This window comes from Mobula hypostoma, chromosome 7 (genome assembly GCF_963921235.1).
Source record: "Mobula hypostoma chromosome 7, sMobHyp1.1, whole genome shotgun sequence".
NCBI lineage: Eukaryota > Metazoa > Chordata > Chondrichthyes > Myliobatiformes > Myliobatidae > Mobula > Mobula hypostoma.
Window position 1 is genome coordinate 59,152,466 of NC_086103.1, and position 20,042 is coordinate 59,172,507.

General features: G+C 38.4%; 1 protein-coding gene across 5 annotated transcripts in view; it reads left to right on the forward strand.

Moving 5' to 3' along the window:
• Positions 1-20,042, forward strand: part of LOC134349338 (peroxisome proliferator-activated receptor gamma coactivator 1-alpha-like) — a 176,403-nt gene that overhangs the window by 79,912 nt on the left and 76,449 nt on the right. The window contains exon 1 of one of the 5 annotated variants that reach the window (XM_063053496.1): positions 877-2,040. The exons of 2 other annotated variants lie outside the window; for them this stretch is intronic. In XM_063053496.1, the coding sequence (XP_062909566.1) occupies positions 1,921-2,040 (120 nt within the window). In that variant the 5' untranslated portion in view covers positions 877-1,920. Of the gene's footprint in view, positions 1-876; positions 2,041-20,042 lie in introns of those variants that run through there. 2 more of the 5 variants (XM_063053492.1, XM_063053497.1) reach the window with 2 other exon arrangements.

Genomic DNA, 20,042 nt, shown 5'->3' on the forward strand with positions numbered 1-20,042 from the left:
GAAGAAGGTTAAAAATGCCTGTCATTACCCCTGCCAGCTGATCCGTGCAGAATCTTAAGTATACAGCCAGGAATACTATTTGGGCCAGATGCTTCTGCAGCTTCACTCTCCAGAAGACTGATCTTGTGTCCCCAACATTGACTGTGGGTTCAGATGCATTGGAGTCTGTCAGGACGTGTGGTAATAATCCGTTCCCCTTCTATTCAAAATGTCGATTAAGCGCTGGGAAGGAATGTGCTGTTGTCAGTAATGCTGCCTGACTTTGTTTTGGAGCCCATTATAGAATGCAAGCCCTGCTACAACTGATCACTGTCTGGGGCTCAATTTTGGACTGGTATCCTTTACAGCCTTACGGAGATTCTTTGTAAAGGTCAGGGTCACCTGGCTTGAACACCACTGTAATAGACTTCAGTAGGAAGTGGATCTCCTAGTTCATCCATGGTTTCTAGTTTGCGAATGCCTAGATTGTTCTATTTGTTACACAGTCCTCAACACACTTGCTGATAAAATCCACAATGATGGCGAAATATACACGTAGGCTAGCTGCTGAGTCTTTGAACTTTGACCAGTTACTGACCCAAAGCAGTGGCATAGAATCTTATCTGTTTATTCAGACCAACACAGTAAGATTTAATGTACTGGCTCCTCACCTTTCAGCACCTGTTTTTATGCAGGGAAAATGTGCGCAGTCCGGTGGACTAATTCACTGAAGTATAATCAAGGGTGGCTGAGGGACGTCTTTTCATGGACATCTGAGAATCTAAAAGCATGTCACTTAATTTTCCCTCACTCTTCAAAACTGCAGCAAATACAAGTCTAATTAGTCCAACCTTCTCTTAAAAGACAACTCATCTATTCCAGATATTAGTCAAAATTTTTTTTTTGAAATACTTCTGATGTATTAGCATCCTTCCCAAAATTAGAATACCACTAATTTTCACAGAACTCCAGATTTGGTCTGACCAATGAATTCTTAGCTGAAGCATAATCTCTTTACATTTTTATTCAGTTCCTCTATATTAGTCTTTATTACAGCAAAGAACCTCTGGTACTGATCTCCAATTGTTCATCTTTTAGTTGAGTGAGATTTTTTTTAGGTTAGATTATGAGGACACGCAGTCCTCTTTTATTGTCATTTAGTAATGCATGCATTAAGTTCCTTCGGTGTGATATTACAGAAACACAAGACAGACCAAGACTGAAAAACTGACAAAAACTACATAATTATAACATATAGTTACAACAGTGCACGCAATACCGTAACTTGATGAAGAACAGGCCATGGGCACAGTAAAAAAAGTTCAAAGTCTCTCAAAAGTCCCATCATCTCACGCAGACGGGAGAAGGAAGAAAACTCTCTTCCTGCCATGAGCTTCCAGCGCCGCAAACTTGCCGATGCAGCATCCTGGAAGCACCCGACCACAGTCCGACTCTGAGTCATCCGAAAACTTAGAGCCTCCGAACAGCCCTCGGACACTGAGCACCAAGCACCATCTCTGCCAAGCGCTTCGACCCCGGCCCCGGCCGCCAGCAACAGGCAAAGCCGAGGATTCGGGGCCTTTCCTCTGGAGATTCTCGATCGCACAGTGACAGCGGCAGCGAACCGGGCATTTCAGAAGTTTCTCCAGATGTTCCTCCATGCTTCTCACGTCTGTCTCCATCAAATCAGAAGTGTGCATGGCCCCTGTTTAACAAATACGATATCATTTCACCGGAGAGGCCACGCGCACTGTGTTGCGCCGCCATCTTCTCCTCCTGCCTCTTTTCAAGATTTTTTAAATAGTGCCTGGATTTTCATGAGAAATACTATCAATTCCACATGAAACAGCTACCATTATTATCTGTAGCTGTCAGGAAGTTCAGAACTCCTGAAGAAGCTTCTGTGAGGATAATCCACTATACTCTGACCTTGGATTCCTCATGAAATTCTATTATGTTGGGAAATCTGCCTGCCCTCAGAACCAGAGCCGGTTTAAGACTGTTGAAGGTTCAATAACTCCTATTCATTTTCATGGAGAAGAAGAGCTGTCAGATAGAGAGGTAAATTTGTAATGATTTGCATTTTTCTGGATTATTTGAATTTGATAGCTTTTAAATGTTTTTAATAATTTTCTATATTATGTCTTAATATTACTGAATGTTAGAGTTTTTGAATCTGTCTGAGATTCACAAATAATTAAAGTTGTTTGACAATGTTGATAAGTGGCTCATTTAACAGAGGAACAGACTTGCCTGAAAGGGTGCTTCATTTTGTTGGAACAGCCTTTGAAACCAATGGTCAATAGAGATATGAATTGAATATTGTATTTATACCTACATTTTGTATTGTAATGTAATCTCCATAAACTAAACTTCATTTATTTATCTGTATTATGGTGCATTTCATTTACTGTTAATTGGAACATATGACTGGGAGCAGAATTATACCATTCAGCCTTTCAAGTGTTCTGTGCAATTTATCATGGCTGATTTATTATTCTCTCTCAAATCTTATTCTCCTGCCTACTTCCTGTAATCTTTGGCAGGATCCATTACTAATCAAATTCTGCTTTAGTTATACCCAATAACTAGGTTCTATAGCAGTCTGTGGCAATGAATTCCAAAGGTTCACTACTCTGACTAAAGAAATACCTCCTCATCACTATTCGAACTTCACCAATAACCCAAAATCTATTTTGGTATCAACTTTAACTATTTCAGTGGCCATATCATTATTATTTCTAATTTTCAAATGCTGATGCCATGGGGGTAAACACCCAGTCCATGAAAAACTAAAACAGGAAGATTTTATTCTCTTTGGATCCATAGGCTGGAACTTCACAGCTTTTTAATGGATGAAATATTCTGGTCTTGACCTGTTAACCTGGATTTGTTTTTTACTGATGGTGCTTGCCAGAAAGCACTTCTTTTTTGAGGACAGCCAAATGAACTGATTGCCCTTCCCTGGTAAACATTTAATAGCATGGAGTGGGTTCTAAGTAGAGTGTGTGCTTATCCCAAGCTCCTATCCATAGAAATCACTGTACCCCTCAGATTTTCAGTACAAATCCGAATATTGTCACTTGTAGAAGTTCTCTGATGACTCTGCGGTGGCTGGGTGTATCAGAGATGGACAGGAGTCGAAGTACAGAGGACTGGTGGAGTGGTGTGGAAAGAATCATCTGCTCCTGAATGTGGCCAAAATCAGGGAGATGGTGATTAATTTTAGAAGAAAGAGGGCTATTATGAGTCCTATATACATTCTGGGAGAAGTTGCAGTGGTGGAGGAGTACAAATACTTGGGTGTTCACCTCGACAACAGGCTTGACTGGAAAACTAACAACAAGGTTGTTTAGACTATTTTCTAAAGAAGGTGAGATCCCTCAATGTGTGCAGCAGGATATTGTAGATCTTTTACCAGTCTGTTGCAGTCAGTACAGTCTTTTTTGCAGCTTTATGTTGGAAGCAGCATCGGTGCTGGTGATGCAAAAAGACTAAATAAACTCATCAAAACGACTGGATCCGTCCTTGGCTGCAACCCGAACTCTCTTGAGTTAGTGGTGGAGAGGAGGTCACTATGTAAACTGTTATCTATTATGAACAATCGGGCACGTCCCCTCTATGGCCTACTGAATAAGCAGTGGAACATCCTTTTGAACAGACTCATTCAGCTCTGCTGTCACAAGGATTACTACAGAAAATCTTTCCTTTCAAATGCAGTAATCATATACAACAGTTTATCTCTGTGTGACAGGAGAACACACATCATTTTACAATAGTCTCTGTTTTATTATTTCATACATTACTATTGCTCATTATTGCAGGTAGTGCACATTGGCACATTATTATTGTGGGTATTATTATTCTGTACTTTATATTAGCTAAGTCTGCACACTGCTAAGTGTTTTTAAATGTTGCTGCTGTAACTCGGGATCAATAAAGTATTTAGTATTATTATTTTATAACTTTTGACAGCTTAAAGACTATAAGTAAAATATAACATTTTTTGAAATTTGCATTGCAAACTAGTGCATAATTAAAATAAAGTAAAATAAATAAAAATGCTAACTTTTATCCACAATAAACTTGAATACATTCCAATTTATTGGGGTGCATTCAGCTGAATGGATTCACCATTTATACGCCAGCCCTCCCAGGAACCCAGAGGAGTGTGGATGCAGTTCACTGATCCACTGCTGGATTTGATGTTGAATCTGGACAGTCAGATGCACCAGCATTCATAATGTCTTGGACTTGCACATTTGATGGAATGTACAAAGAATGTCTTGGACTTGCACATTTGATGTAATGTACAAAGAGTTTCGGAAGTAGCTACTAATCAGCATAATTGGTCCATCATAATCATTCTACAATTTAGAACTGATTCTATCTTTTCTTCCACTTGAGGTTAATCAATTGTGCTGATAGATTTAAAATTCTTTTATTATCTTTCTTGAGTAACGTGTATTACTTTGTGCGGAAGACTAGATATGGCCTGCTTTATCTTATCTTAAAATGTCTGTTCCTTAGTGCAGACCACTATAAAGCCATTTCATTTGATTTTGGACCTAACTCTACTACAATGCTCTTTTCTGACTGTCAATATTTTTATTCTTTTATTAACCAATTAACTTGAAACAAGCAACATATCAATGGTTCAGTGTAATGCTTCAGTCACTGTAAGGCAGATTTTTGATTATCAGTGTCAAAACTTTCAGTGTTTTAGCCATTAATCCATTGATATTAAAATATTCTCCTTGAAGCATTTTAGTACTCAGGGTCCACTCAAATAATAACATTGCATAAAGAAGCTTAACAGTGTAGTGCCACAAACTGAATATTATAGTTGGGGTAAGGATTTCAAAATGAATATTAATATTACTAAACAGATTGCATTTTGCTGATGTATCGTTTTCCTTTACCTTTTTGATAAATTTCCAAATATTTTTTGCTCTGTTTTTCAGAGGTTCTTTAATTATTATCCAGCCAGGAAAGATCGAGTAGAAATATTTGTCAAATTTACTGCTGATTCAGTGGCAACATTCTAGATACTGACATTAAAAACGTTGAGCTATCAGCATTGGTTTCTTGTACGTGGGCATCCAGAAATAGTGCAGTTAACTCTGCTCTCTTCAAATGAGAAAACCATGATTGTTAATCAGGTTTAGACAATTAGATGGGAGCAGTTTGTTTATATTTTTGTCCAAACCAGCATTTGTGCCTTTGTAATCATAGAGCTTATTAATGTAGAAGGTAAATAAATCATTAACATTTAAATCTGGCAGCACATTCTACTTTAAAATCAGATGAAGGTACACTCTGTATGTGACCTGATTCACTAATGAACAAGATGGTCTAGTTACATCAGTTTACATGGAGTAGTTGAAGTGTTACACGTCCTCCCCAGCTTACGAACACTCATCTTGCGTGCAGGCTGTATATACGACAGAGTGCTTGGGAGATCAGTGGGATGGATTGCCCAGTTGCTCTTCTGTCATTTGGGAGTTCCACAGTCACATTTCTGACTTGTGCTTGGGCTATAAACGGTTCACAGTAATGGACCCCTCCTATAAACTGGGAAGAAACTGTAGTAATTTTATTGTGGATTATGCATTCCCTATAAACAATCTGTCTACATGTTCATGAGATGCCACAACAAATAATAGCCCCATATATTCTGAATACCTATGATGGAACATTTTTGTAAGTGGCACAGTTACTTCATTGTTTTGATTAAACATTTTTCTGGGATTTTACTGACCATGTGTTTCACTCTAGTACCCACTTATCCTGCATTTATCTAGTTGTAACTATGAGACTGAGTTTGCTTGCTCTGAACCCTAATGTTTTCTTTAAATTAAAAAAAAAATCTAATATTGTTAAGCACAGTTATAAATATTTAAAATCCTTGCTGCCAATAATTAAAATAAATGTAACTCATTTCAGCTGTAAAACACAATTAAAATGAATGAGCTAGTGGTCCTGGGCCAGTTTTAACTTCATTCAAGGTCTATAAGAAGATTCCACAGCCTAAGCAGTATACTGTACATAGTGTTGGAGCAAACTGAAAAATTCCCATTAGGAATCTGTCACCACATTTAAGAATTCCATATCTAGGTACACATCTGCTAGTCCTGAATTTACTTGCATTTAAAGATTAGTTTTATTTGGCAGATGTATACTGAAACTTTAAAACATACAGTGGAAGGCATTGTTTGTGTCAAATCAAATCAGCGAGGATTGTGCTGGGTAGCCTGCTAATGCAGCCATGCTTCTGGCACTAACATAGCACGCCCACAAATCATCAACCCTAACTGTATGTCTTTGGAGCATGGGAAGAAAGCAGAGCACCTGTAGGAAGTCCATGCAGTCACGGGGAGAACATATAGATTCCTTACAAGCAGCGACGGCAGTTGAACCCCCATCGGTGATCACTGCCGCTGTTCACAGAGGTGAAAGCCATCAATTTGTCATCGAACTTCCAGCAACTTAACTGAAAGATTGTGTAACATTCAGCATGGTCCTGAGTAATTATTCTTTGTGATCCCACCAGACAAGATGACGTTTGCAATAAATCCAAATTGCCTGATAGCTGACACAGAACTTTGTCGGTGCATAAATGACTGATTGTTGTTTCATGGTGAGGATGTTCTTCAACTGGAACGGGACCTTGCATACTCTGGCATAGGACACAGTCTGTGAATAAATCAAGATTTTCAGTTTAATGGATAACAGTTAATTTACGGGAATTGGCTTTTTGACTATTGTAATTTTGCTCAAGGTGTCATTTTATGAGGAATTCAGTGGTTGGATCATGATACAGATTGAGAAGGGGTTTATTTTGCTGCAAATTATTTCTACCTTTGGGCAAGAGGTCATATACTCCAAGGAGGAAAAGCGAAAATGTTATTTCCATAAACTTTGATTATAACAGGAACACATCAGTGGAAGGTTTAATAGTTTCATGCTATTACTTAATGACAGGTATTTTGAATAACAGGATAAAACACGATAGTATTTTACTAATGAAATGATTACCCTGTAGATTACAATAGCACATAGCCAACTGCCACCTAATATAAAATGTGAAGGACTCCTAATGCAGTAATATTTCTGTAAAATAACAGAAAAAACATCCTCCAGTGTTGCATTCTTAACTCACAGTGGCACTATTATCTTTTTTCACGCCTGAAAAGTGTCAAGGGCTGCCACAGTATCATTTTCATTCTCTGGAAGAACTTAGTTTGTCAGTTCAAAAAATGCAGTAGCATGGCATATTAAAAAAATTAATAATTACAATTTAAAAAAAAACTTTTACTCAGAAAATAATATTATAATTAATGAAAATCAATTTTAAAAAAAGGTCTGGATATTGGAAATCTGTAACAGCCTGAAGGAGAGAGATCAAGTTAATTTTCAGAAAGAGAGAGGATGGGTAGGGTGTGCAGAACTAAGGGAACATCTGTTTAGGAATTTTAAATCAATCACTTTACCCCATCATATCACAGACACTCCCTTTATTCTGAATGTATGACTATTGGTACTTTGTGACTGTGACTAAGTCACTGGAGAAACGTGATAGTCTTTGCCATGACATTCTTTTGGAGAGTAGGTTGAGTCTCCCAAACTCAAAGTACATTAAGATTTTATACATTTAATAGTTGATGATTGAATACTTTTTCAAAAACTACATTTATATCATTTAGCTTAATATTTTTTGTCCAGCAAGTAGTCCCGCTGAAATACATATTTACCGAGCAAGCACTTTATAACTGACAAGATACTTTTGAATGTTCAGACACCTTTGCTGGGAGAGAATAATTTGCACAGATGGTCTAATGCTTTTGAGGACAGAGAAGCAGGTGCTAAAGTTAAGTGTTGTGAGGGCTGAGTGAGTACACAAATATCCCAGTTATTGATAGAGCAAGTATGCCTCTGACCATGTTTGATATGGTATCTGACAGAATTTAGTTTAGTCTGGCAGCCCGCCTTGATTTCTGGAAGGAGGGTGCAAAATTACTTAGTTGTAGATGTCTTTGAATTAGGCCAATGATCATAGATCCATTGCCTTATGCTAGGCTGATGCAGACAAGAATGCCTCATAATGTCAGTTTACAAACCAGATCTTGAACAGCTTGCCATCTGCTGTGGGTAAGCGACCTGTGCTCTGTAGATACCTTTTAAGTTCAAATATATTTTAAAAATTGCTGGAGGAACTGAGCAGGCCAGACGGCATCTAAGGAGAGAAATGAACAGTCATTGCCTCAGACCGAGACCCTTCATCAGGATGAATAACAAAGAAGGCAGACCAAGGTGGGAGGAGAGGAACATGAGCTGGTGGATGATAAGTACATCAAGGTGAATGAAGGAAACAGGTAGGTGGGGATGGGAAATGGGACTGATGTGAGAAGCTGGGAGGTGATAGGAAGAAGAGGCAAAGAGCCAAAAAAGATGGAATCCGACAGGAGTGGACTGTGAGCCATGGATTGGGGAATGAGAGTGAAGTCAGTGTGGAAGATGGGTAGGTCATAAGGACAGAGATGGAAAAGAGAAAGGGTAATGAGGCCAGAGGGATAAGAAAAAACTAAAAGGGAAATAAGAAGGGAATAGTTTCAAGAAGTTAGAGAAATCAATGTCAATGCCTTCAGGTTGGAGATTACCAACACAAAATATGTACTGTTGTTCCTCCAATCTGAGTCTGGCCTCAATTTAACTACAGAGTATGCCATGGACAGACATGCCAGTGTGGGAATGGGAAGTGGAATAAAAATGACTGGAAGCTGGGAGATCCAGACTGTTATATTAGACGAAGCAAAATAATCAGTTTCAAAAATGATTACTGTTTTTACTTAACATTTAAACAAGTTTTTTTAAAGACCAGTTGGCTATTGTTTGCATTGGTATCTGCTGCTCCTATTGTGAAACACCTAAAAGATGCCCCATGCCATACAGCTCCACTTTGTATCAGTGTTGGATGGGCAAGGCCAATATATGAAGAAATCATGTGGCAACAATAAGAAATATCAAATGAGTAAAGTTCAAGAATTGGAGAAATGGGAGCAGGTGTAGGTCACATGACACTTCATTCAGAATGTACTGCTGTTAAGAATATGGCTAAACTAATCCTTATTTAAACTTTAATGTCTGTGACCCGTTACTCTTGATTTCAGCTCAAAATTGGACATATTTAGTGATTCAGTCTTCGGAGCTCTCTGGAGTAGAGAATTTGAAAGAGGCATGACAAATTGAAGTAAATTATTTTTTGTCTGTGGCGTACATGAGTGACCTGCTATTCCCCTCTATCCAGCTCCCTCTAGACGCAGAAACCTAACTTAACCTAAAAGGTTCCTGAAGAGATGACCAGTTGAGTGATGTCCACACTTGCAACCCAATGAGCCCATACCAGCCATCAAGCATCCATTTCTAAACTAACTCCATCTGGCCATTTTATTCTTGCCCCCATGTCCCCCAAATTCTACCTCTTACCTACCCACTAGGGATATTTGCAGAGACCAATTAATCTACCAGCATTTTGGGATCTGAGAAGAAGTTGGGGCAGTTGGAGGAAACACAGTACCAGAAGTTAGAATTCAACTGGAGTCATTGAAGCTCTGAGGCAACCATATCATCCCAGGAATAGGGCTACTGCTAGTTTCAAAGAATGTACTTCCATCCTTGAATAAGGAGATTAAAAGAACATGCATTGTTCCAGGTGTGTACCCATCGATGTCTTTTACAATTGTACCAAGAATTCTCTATGTTTATATTCTATCCCCTTTGCAATAAAGGCCAACACCTTATTTGCCTTTCTAAGTTTTTTCTGTCCTACATGCAGAAAGATAACCAGTTCTTTCTATACTTCAGCATTATATTGTCTCTTTTCACTCAAATAATGTTCTGCTTTTTTATTGTTTACTACCAAATTTGGCTAAAATATTCTCAGTGCTTACGCCTAAGTGAAATATATAATAAATAGCTAATGTCCCAACATTGAACCCTTTCGCACTCCAGTAATTACAGAATTCTGTCCTGGAAATGATCACTGTTTTGTTAGTTCACCAATCCTCTCTCAGGCTAACATATTATCACAAATTCCGCAAACACTTACTTCTGAAAATCCAGATAGGCTACATCAATCAGATCCCCCGTATTTGCCCTATCTTTTGCATCTCAATGTTCCTCGACTTTAATCTGTGGCTCAATACTGCACATTTATTATATACAATGCTAAAGATCTGAGCTTCTGTGATTCTGCTGGTTTGTATGGTATTTTGAATTCCAGCTATTGTATGTTGCAGTCTTTGTAGTGTTCTGCATGATTACAGTTATTTGATCCACATTATTTTGAATTCATACAACATTGTAATTATACAAAATCAATATAATGTAGGTGTAGTGAATGTACTCTCAGTGCCCCTTGAGATGCAACGAATTTGCATTTGAAGTGTTTTAAAAAATGCAACATTGCTTATGCAATACAACACAAAAAAGTCAATAGTTTTGATCCAGTGGAGGCTTTTGAATTTCTAGAGTTTGTAGATGCTTACATGGACTTACATTTGCATCTTAAGTATACATTTAATTCTGGTTAATTAGGACATCAGTTAATCTGGGCAGCCACTTATTTGGGACAACTCTTAAAGGAAAAAACAATAAAAGAGAATAGCCAGGATTTGCTTTGTTTATTTGGGACATTACGCCGTTTAATTTGGACAGGAGACTGTTGCTGAATAATTTCTAACTAGCGTCAGTCGCATGAAGTTGTGTGGCCACTAGACACTACACCATGCTTAAAGCATGGTTTTTAAATAGCCTCAGTTGTATGTGTTTGTATTTAAAAAGCAGTAATATTTGTCAATGATAGCTTGGGAGAAATAAACAGTAAGACTGTTTAGAACTGTTTTACTCATTGAGGTTTGCAGATGCTAGAAACAACCAGGAATAAAAATGAAATGATTTTTCTATTTCAACAAGTTAGGACCTATGAAGAGTTTGAAGGTACCAACCAATAATCATCCTGAATGGTACAATGAAAATGAAAATTTAGATGATACAATCATGGAAAGTGTTGTATGAAGACAGTCCATTACCTGTACTAGGTGTCTGCTGATTTTGTTCATTTGCAGTCAATCAAACAAACACAGCCCTGTACACCGGATGACTTCCTCTGTCAAGAACTATTAGGAATTAATATACTGTAGTAGTACTGTAGTACTACACTTATGGTACTGCAGTAGAATTAGTACTGTCCTAATTTGTTTTCTATTTCATTTAAATAAATAATTTGTTACTCAGTTAAATGGTAGTTTGCCTTTTTTATACCACTTTAACTATTTACATGAAACTTCGGCCAATTGGGGCAGCCACTTAATTGGGCCAAAATGGTCCCAATGTGTCCCAAATAACCAGAATCCATTATTATCAAAAGCACACGGGGGTGATAAAACAGAAAGCAATGTATGTTACATTGGTTGTGAACCACACTTCTGTTTTAAAATTCTTACTACTTTAACTAATTGTTGTCTTTACTCTAACAGTAATTTTAGGAAGTTTCAGGGGCCTTGTCAATGAGAATCTTGAATAATGAGAATTCACCTTGTTTTGAATTCATTGTACATATTTATCGACACACACTGCAAATGGGTGTTGTTTTATAGAATCCACAGAAACCACATTCAACTGACTGATGGGGGAGAAAAGTCACTTTATGAAAACAGATCACAGACCAGATATGTTAATCTTCACTGGCTTTGCATTTTGGATACCTCTCTTAGGATTTTGTAATTATATTTCCACAGTAAATCTTTGTGTTTTGATAGCATATTACAATTCGTAACATGTAGACATAAGTTAAGTGGATTCCATTTAATTGGGCCATCAGTTAATTGGGGCAGCCACTTATTTGGGGCAAAGAGCAGAAATTAATCAAGAAAATAGGCAGGATTCCCTTTGTTTATTTGGGACACTATGCTGTTTAATTGGGACAGGAGACCTGCCAATGCTGTCAGCTACATATACCTGTGTGGCCGTTAGACATTACACTGTGTTTAGAGTGAACAGTTTTTAAATAGCATCAGTGGCGTGTGCTTGTGCTATCCATCTGGGCCAACGGACGCCAATTCAGAATGCAATGAATTTTGACAATGTCGTGTTTATTTTGACTTCAAAAAATTTTAGACCTTTGTTAAGGTGCCACAAAAAGATTTGACACTAGCGGAAAAAAATTATCCTACTGGTCCAAATTAAAAGCTCAAGACCACTCATCGTCGGCTGTCAGAGATACTGGATTTTATGCAGATGATATCTACCATGGCGATGAAACAGGACCTTTTATCATGCTATGTTGAACAGTTCCCTTTGCTAAAAACTTGCAACAAGATCATCTTCGAAGAAAGCAATGGATTGCATAACTGTACTACATTGTTCAAATATGTCAGGAACTGATGAAAAGGAATTGTTGGTTATTAGGGAAAACACTAAGCCTCGATGCTTTAAGGGACTAAGGCTGGATAGTTTACCAATCTGCACTAGGTGTTGGCACTGATTTTGTTAATTTACAGTCAATCGAAAGAATACAGCACTGTACACTGGATGAATTCCTCTGTTAATAACTATTAAGGGCTAATACACAATTTTATAGTACTGCAGTAGTATTGGTAGTGTTATAATTTGTTACTCAGGTAAACAGTATTTTGTCTTTTTTATACCTTTTCAACTAGTTCCGTGAAACTTTGGCTAATTGAAGCAGCCGCTTAATTGGACCAAATTGTACTGGTCCTAATGTGTCCTAATTAACCAGAATCTACTGCATTGTAGCACATTATAATAACCTATTCAAAATATAGCATTTGTGAAGCTCAGCATCCAGGCAAATTTGAGGGTTCATGTCATTTTGTGCAGGATTATAGGCCTAGAAATTCTTCATCAGGATCGATGTGCCTCTTCAACAAAAGGTTCCCAACAGCTATGTTCTGTTGTGACTTAATTTTGAAAATATGCTAGTAGCAGCCTGTTTGGAGAGGACATAATAAAAGGAAATAATCCCTGGCTTTACAAATTATGGTGCTGAAATTTTTTTTAAAAGGTGAGTTTTTTTAGATTATGAGGACACGCAGTCCCCTTTTATTGTCATTTAGTAATGCATGCATTAAGAAATGATACAATGTTCCTCCAGTATGATATCACAGAAACACAGTACAGACCAAGACTAAAACTGACAAAAACCACATAATTATAACATATAGTTACAACAGTGCAAAGCAATACTGTAATTTGATAAAGAGCAGACCATGGGCACGGTAAAAAAAAGTCTCAAAGTCTCTCGAAAGTCCCAACATCTCACGCAGACAGTAGAAGGGAGAAACTCTCCCCGCCATGAGCCTCCAGCACCACAAACTTGCCGATGCAGCATCCTGGAAGCACCTGACCGCAGCCAACCCTGAATCCGTCTGAAAGCTTCGAGCCTCCGACCAGCTCTCCGACACCGAGCACCATCTCTGCCGAGCGCTTTGACCTCGCCCCGGCTGCCGAGCAACGAGCAAAGCCGAGGACTCGGGGCCTTCCCCTCCGGAGATTTCAGATCACACAGTAGCAGCAGCAGCAGCGAAACAGGCATTTCAGAAGTTTCACCAGATGTTCCTCCGTGCTCTCGCATCTGCCTCCATTAAATCAGAATTGTGCACACACAAATAACAGATATTCATCACTGTAGTGGCCGCGCTGCGCCGCCATCTTTTCAGTTTGGAAGGGATTCAATGAAAGGCAGTTGGATTGAGGAAATTAAATCTGCAAAGACATAATGAGAAATTGAAAATGTGAGATAAACCCATTGACTCACAGTTTCAATAGCAAAAATACATCCCCATAAGCTGGAAATCCATAGCATGGTAGGCAGCAACTGGAGAGAAATGAGTCAGTGGTCATTCATTAGAACTGGTTAGTGCTGGTGTTGGAGATTTGATATCTAAACAGAAAATGCTGGAAGTACTCAGCATTTGCAGAGAGATGAACAGGGTTACTCTATTCACCAGTTTTGACTTTTCATCAGGTGCTGCTAGGTGGGCTGAATGATGAATATGTATGTGCGCCTCAATACTCACTAATCAAGGAATATTGATAATAGCAATGTGCTGGACACTTCACAACACTGTTCCGTCACCCACATTGGAGAAACAAGTCTGACGGCTCACCTCTTTGAATTAGGAGTTTCAGTTCCACACAGTCTATCTGCTATTCTGTCTCCGTGAATCTTGATGATCAGAAAGTGGAAGCAATGAATGCATTTCATGTGATCCAAAGGAATTGAAACTTATCACGAATTATATAAATTACCCATGCATATACGCTCATGCAATGACCATTGAATACAGTTCATTTTCACTAGAAGGCTTGTATGATGCAGCATCTGTGGCTTCAGCAGGCAGGGTTGCTCAGATCCTAAAACACTCTTGAGAAATAGTATCTAAGTGGTTTGGGTTTTGAAATCCACCATAGCCTGTTCTACTTGCACGTATCAGAGACAGATATGACTCCTGAGACACTAGGCAGAATGCGAGTTACTAATAGAGGTTGGGAAATTGAAGGGAAATGGGTGAGAAATAAAATTCCTTGATCAGAGTTCCATTTCCCTGTTGGCATTGCCATAGACTATTGGATCTCTGAATCATCTCTTGTACCACCAATTTCTAAAGAATATAGGCAAAGTCTGCTTCATATCTCCTCGCACAACAAGGTCTACTATTCCCGGGATCAATTTGGAAGTGAGCCTATGTTAGCTATATCCTTCCAAAGATGGGAAACAAGTCTACATACTCTATTCCAAATGTAGTTTCATCAAAGCCTTATATAATTGCAGTGTTGCTTTTATTTTAATTTCAAAATAAGGACAATTGCTACTCAATGCACAGTTCCTGCAAGTTAACTTTCAGTGATTCAGCCATAAGACATAGGAGCAGAATTAGGCCATTCAGCCCGTCAAATCTGCTCCACCATTTCATCATGGCTGATCCATTTCCCTCTCACCCCCATTCTCCTGCCTTCTCCCCATAACCTTTCACACCCTGACTATTCAAGAACCTCTCCACCTCCGCCTTAAATACACTCAATGACTGAGCCTCCACAGCTGCCTGTGGCAACGAATTTCACGAATTCGCTACCCTCTGTCCATAGAAATTCCTCCTCATCATCATTCTAAATGGATACCCCTCTATCTGAGTCTTTACCCTCTGGTCCTGGACTTGCCCACCATAGGAAACATCCTCTCCACATCCACTGTTTCCAAACCTTTCAACATTCAAAATGGGTTTCAGTGAGGTTCCCCCTCATTTTTCTGAATTCCAGTGAATACAGGGCCAGAGCCATCAATCGCTCCTCATACAATAAGCCTATCTTTCCCAGAATCATTCTTGCGAACTTCCTCTGAACCCTCAGCAACATCAGCTCATCCTTTCTTAAATAAGGGGCCCACAATTCGCTATACTCGCAATACTCCAAGTGAGACCTCACCAGTGCCTTATAAATCCTCAGCATTACATCCTTGTTCTATATTCTAGTCCTCTCGAAATGAAAACTAACATTGCATTTTCCTTCCTCACCATTGGCTCAACCTGCAAATTAACCTGCATGAGGAGCCCAAGTCCCTTTGTACCTCAAATATTTTAATTTTCTGCCAGTTTAGAAGATTGTTCATGCTCTTACTCCTACCAAAGTGCATGACCATACACTTCTCAAAACTGTATTCCATCTGCCACTTCTTTGCCCATTCTTCTAATGTCTTTCTGCAGCCTGTCTGCTTCCTCAACATTACCTGCCCCTCTCTATGTTTGTATTGTCTGCAAACTTTGCCACAAAGCCACACACCTACATACAATAGGAAAGTTAGAATTGCCAATTCAGCTGCTGTCTTGTACATCTGGCATGTGGGAGGAAAGCAAACACCCGGCAGAAACGCACATGGTCATGTACGTACTCCACATACACCACACCAGAGGACAAACCTTTCAGATGGATGGGACTTGTTCTAGAATGAGTTTAGGTGAATGACAATGACCTGACCACTACCTGCATAGTCACCTTTCTCTAAACATTGCAATGCAGTCACCTGGTCCTGGCAGTTATCAGCTTTCAGTCTCATTATTGTTATCCAGACCTAAACTGCTTTTCCTATTGGGTTATGTGTCTTAAAGGGATGTATAGTTACTATAAATTATAGCCTTTACTTGCTGTCATACCTTTTAATTTCCTAATATATCTTTGCCAATTTCTGCCTCATATCTATCCAGATTGCTTTGTTTATGTTTTAAGATTTAACTAAATCTTTTTATCTTCATGTAAAATTCAGTAATTTCCAAAGGCTTGGAACATGCTGCTCATTCCCCATGTGGACCTCTCTGCTCTCACTGCAAGAGCACACGGTGAACTAATCCTCCAGTCAGATTATCTCACAATCTGTTCCAAAAGTACACTGATAGTGGACTCTGACTTGCAGCCAGCTGAGTTTGGTCAGAATTGCACCATCTGACGCAGGATCTCTACTCTCTTTGCTGTCCCTACCAACTGATCATGTGTTCTTGTAATGTGTGGTACACTGTTGAAAACCCAGCTATTTCTGTAATTGGATCTACATGTAGTAGAACCAAGTTATTAGGTGGGGGTAGCATGCTAGGCTGAAGTTAAATGGTAGTATACCCTTAGAGTGGCTTACTTTCCCTGAGAAGGAGCCATTGTCATTATCGTGCTTTGATTGGCTCGTGAACTCCTGATAAGACGAGGGGAGGGGTGATAACATAAGTTATATTTAAGTATATTTCAGGTTATCATTTTTTTCTTTTAATAGTGACTTAAAGTCATTTTAATTGAGAGCAGTAAACAATGGTGTTGATGAACCACCACCTTCTCATTACTCAACAAATCCTCTCTTCCTTCCTCTTGCTATCTCCTCTCCCCTTTCTCCTTTCACCTTGACCCTCAGCTTCTTGGAATTAGCTTTTTATGCATTCAGCTTTAACATTTATATTTACAGCGAAACATACAGTGAGATGTGTCGTTTTAGCAACCAGCACATCCAAGGATGTGCTGGGAGCAGTCTGTAATTATCGGACACAAATTCCAGTGCATTAAAATGTTATTAAATGTTCCTGTATTTAAACTGCACCATGTACCCCATCCAATAAACCTTTTGGCTGATAAAGACTTTTGTATTAATATGTTACATTTTGTAGGTTTACATTAATTCATTACGACATAGCCGTTAGGCAGTAATTAAGAGTATAGAACAGTGAAGTATAGTACAAGTCTTTTTAACTTTTTAAGATCCTTTTAACTCTTCCCTCCCACATAACCCTCCATTTTTCTTTCATTGATGTGCCTTTCTAACAGTCTCCTAAATATCCCTAATGTATCTGCTTCTACCACCACCCCAGCAGTGCATTCAAAGCACTTAACACTCTCTGAGTAATATTAAATATGTAAGAAATGTGTTAATGACTTTAGCCACGCAAGATTAACAATTAAGTTGCACCTTTTCGTCCAAGTTCAAATTGTTTCTTCACCCCACCTCCCTGTAATTTCACAGTGAGGTGTATTGAGTCATGGGCTTTGCATTTCATTTCACTTTTCACCTGCACTCTGCAAATGATGGGGAGCAGGAAGAGAAGGGGTAAGGATATGGGCGAAGGAGACTGGGTCAGCCATTAGTGGAAGACAGATCAATTGAAAGGGAAGCTTTCCAGATTTTTCTTTGTCATTTCTGAAGGGACCAATTCATTGAATGTTTTATACAACAAAGATGTTTGATGTCCACACAATAATAAAAATGTCTGATTGAAGCTTTGATATGTTTATTGCCAGGTATATGGGCTCACTGTTTAACTGATGATTGCACTTGCGTGCAGTAAAAATCAATTCAAGGGGGTAGAATTTAAAATAGCATTCATAACTTTACCAAAAGAATGACGGAAGTTATTTGATTAAGGCAGGGAACAACCAGACATGTTTTAAACTATTTTAAAGCTTATAATCCAGTACCTTTATAGTGATAAAGCACATTGTTTGTTATAGACAATCAGCAATAGGCAGTGAGATTTTAACAAGTGAAATTGTTATATAAAAGATTAGATGATCAATTGTGTATGAATGCATGGATTAGAGGATCACAGCAGCTGCATTTTTGATAGAATTGAATCCTACACAAACTTTAGTGGAGTAGTCATAGTCATGTCCAATGCCAGCTATGAAATTGTTTCTTCTTTAATAAGACACTATACAATAAATGATGGACTGAGTGAAACCACATACTAACTTATAACTGATTTGGTTTCTGAAAGACCAACATCTGTTGTCAGGAGCTTAATAGTTTCAATTTTGGTTCATTTGAATTGATATGATTGAATGGTCTTAACTCTATTGCAATCACTTCAAGTTAAGATAACTAAAAACTGCACATTTCATCAATTAATTAGTATCTAGGAATGATCTTATTTGCATTAATCGATGCATAGATTGTAGTTTAGTACTTAGGAATAATCTTATTTGTATGAATAGTTGCAAGGATTGGGTTTCAATAACTAAAATGCATTATTGTTGATAGGAATTTAAGCATTTATAATTAGGTATTGGGATTGATTTTTCACTTGTATTATAAAATAAATTGAATTAGTTAAAAACACGCTTTTTTTTTGAAATGGTAGTCATCTCAACAGTTTAAAATGTGTTCTTAGTATACTGCAAGTCCATACACCGTACCTCATTAAACTAGAACAGCCATCAGCTATAAATGGAATGCAACTAGCTTGATGCAATCAATATTGCATAAGCCTAGTAGCTCGTTTTACTGTGTATATGCGGGCTGTTGATCCCTGGAGCACACATAAATTGAAGATGTTTGTTCTAGAGATGAACTGCCCAAAGTATAAATTGATATCTTAACACATGTTATATCAACAAAAATTTAATTAAAAAGTTTCGAGCCTGCAAAGACTTTTAGCAAAGACTTTTAGGAAAGACAAAGGCATGTATTGGATGTAAAAACAATAAGCATCTCAATCAACAGTGCAATTCAGAACTTCCCGTAGTTCTGTCATTGCCTGCCTGATTATTAATGCAGTACTCTAGAATGCATCTCAAAATATAGTAACGTAATAGATATTTGCTTCTCTTCACATATCTTCAGATTTCTGTGATTCCTATTTCTATTCCTCCAGAGAGAACGCAATTCTAGATTTAGTGTTGTCCAATGAACCGGATTTGATCAGGGACCTCGAGGTAAAGGAGCCATTAGGAGGTAGTGACCATAATATGATAAGTTTTAGTCTACAATTTGAGAGGGAGAAGGGAAACTCGGAAGTGTCAATATTACAGTTGAACAAAGGGAACTATGGTGCTATGAGGGAAGAGCCGGCCAAAGTTCAATGGAACAATACCCTAGCAGGGATGACAGTGGAACAGCAGTGGCAAGTATTTCTGGGAATAATGTGGAAGGTGCAGGATCAGTTCGTTCCAAAGAGGAAGAAAGATCCTAAGGGGAGTAAGGGGAGGCCGTGGCTGACAAGGAAAGTAATGGACAGTATAAAAATAAAAGAGAAGTATAACATAGCAAAGATGAGTGGGAAGCCATTGGATTGGGAAACTTTTAAAGAGCAACAGAAGGTAACAAAAAAGGCAATAGGCGGAGAAAAAATGAGGTACGAAGGTAAACTAGCCAAGAATATAAAGGAGGATAGTAAAAGCTTTATTAGGTATGTGAAAAGGAAAAAAAATAGTTAAGACCAAAATTGGGCCCTTGAAGACAGAAACGGGTCAATTTATTATGGGGAACAAGGAAATGGCAGATGAGTTGAACAGGTACTTTGGATCTGTCTTCACTAGGGAAGACACAAACAATCTCCCAGATATAAAAGTGGCCAAAGGACCTAGGGTAATGGATGAACTGAAGGAAATTTATATTAGGCAGGAAATGGTGTTGGATAGACTGTTGGATCTGAAGGCTGATAAGTCCCCGGGACCTGATGGTCTGCATCCCAGGGTACTTAAGGAGGTGGCTTTAGAAATCGTGGACGCATTGGTAA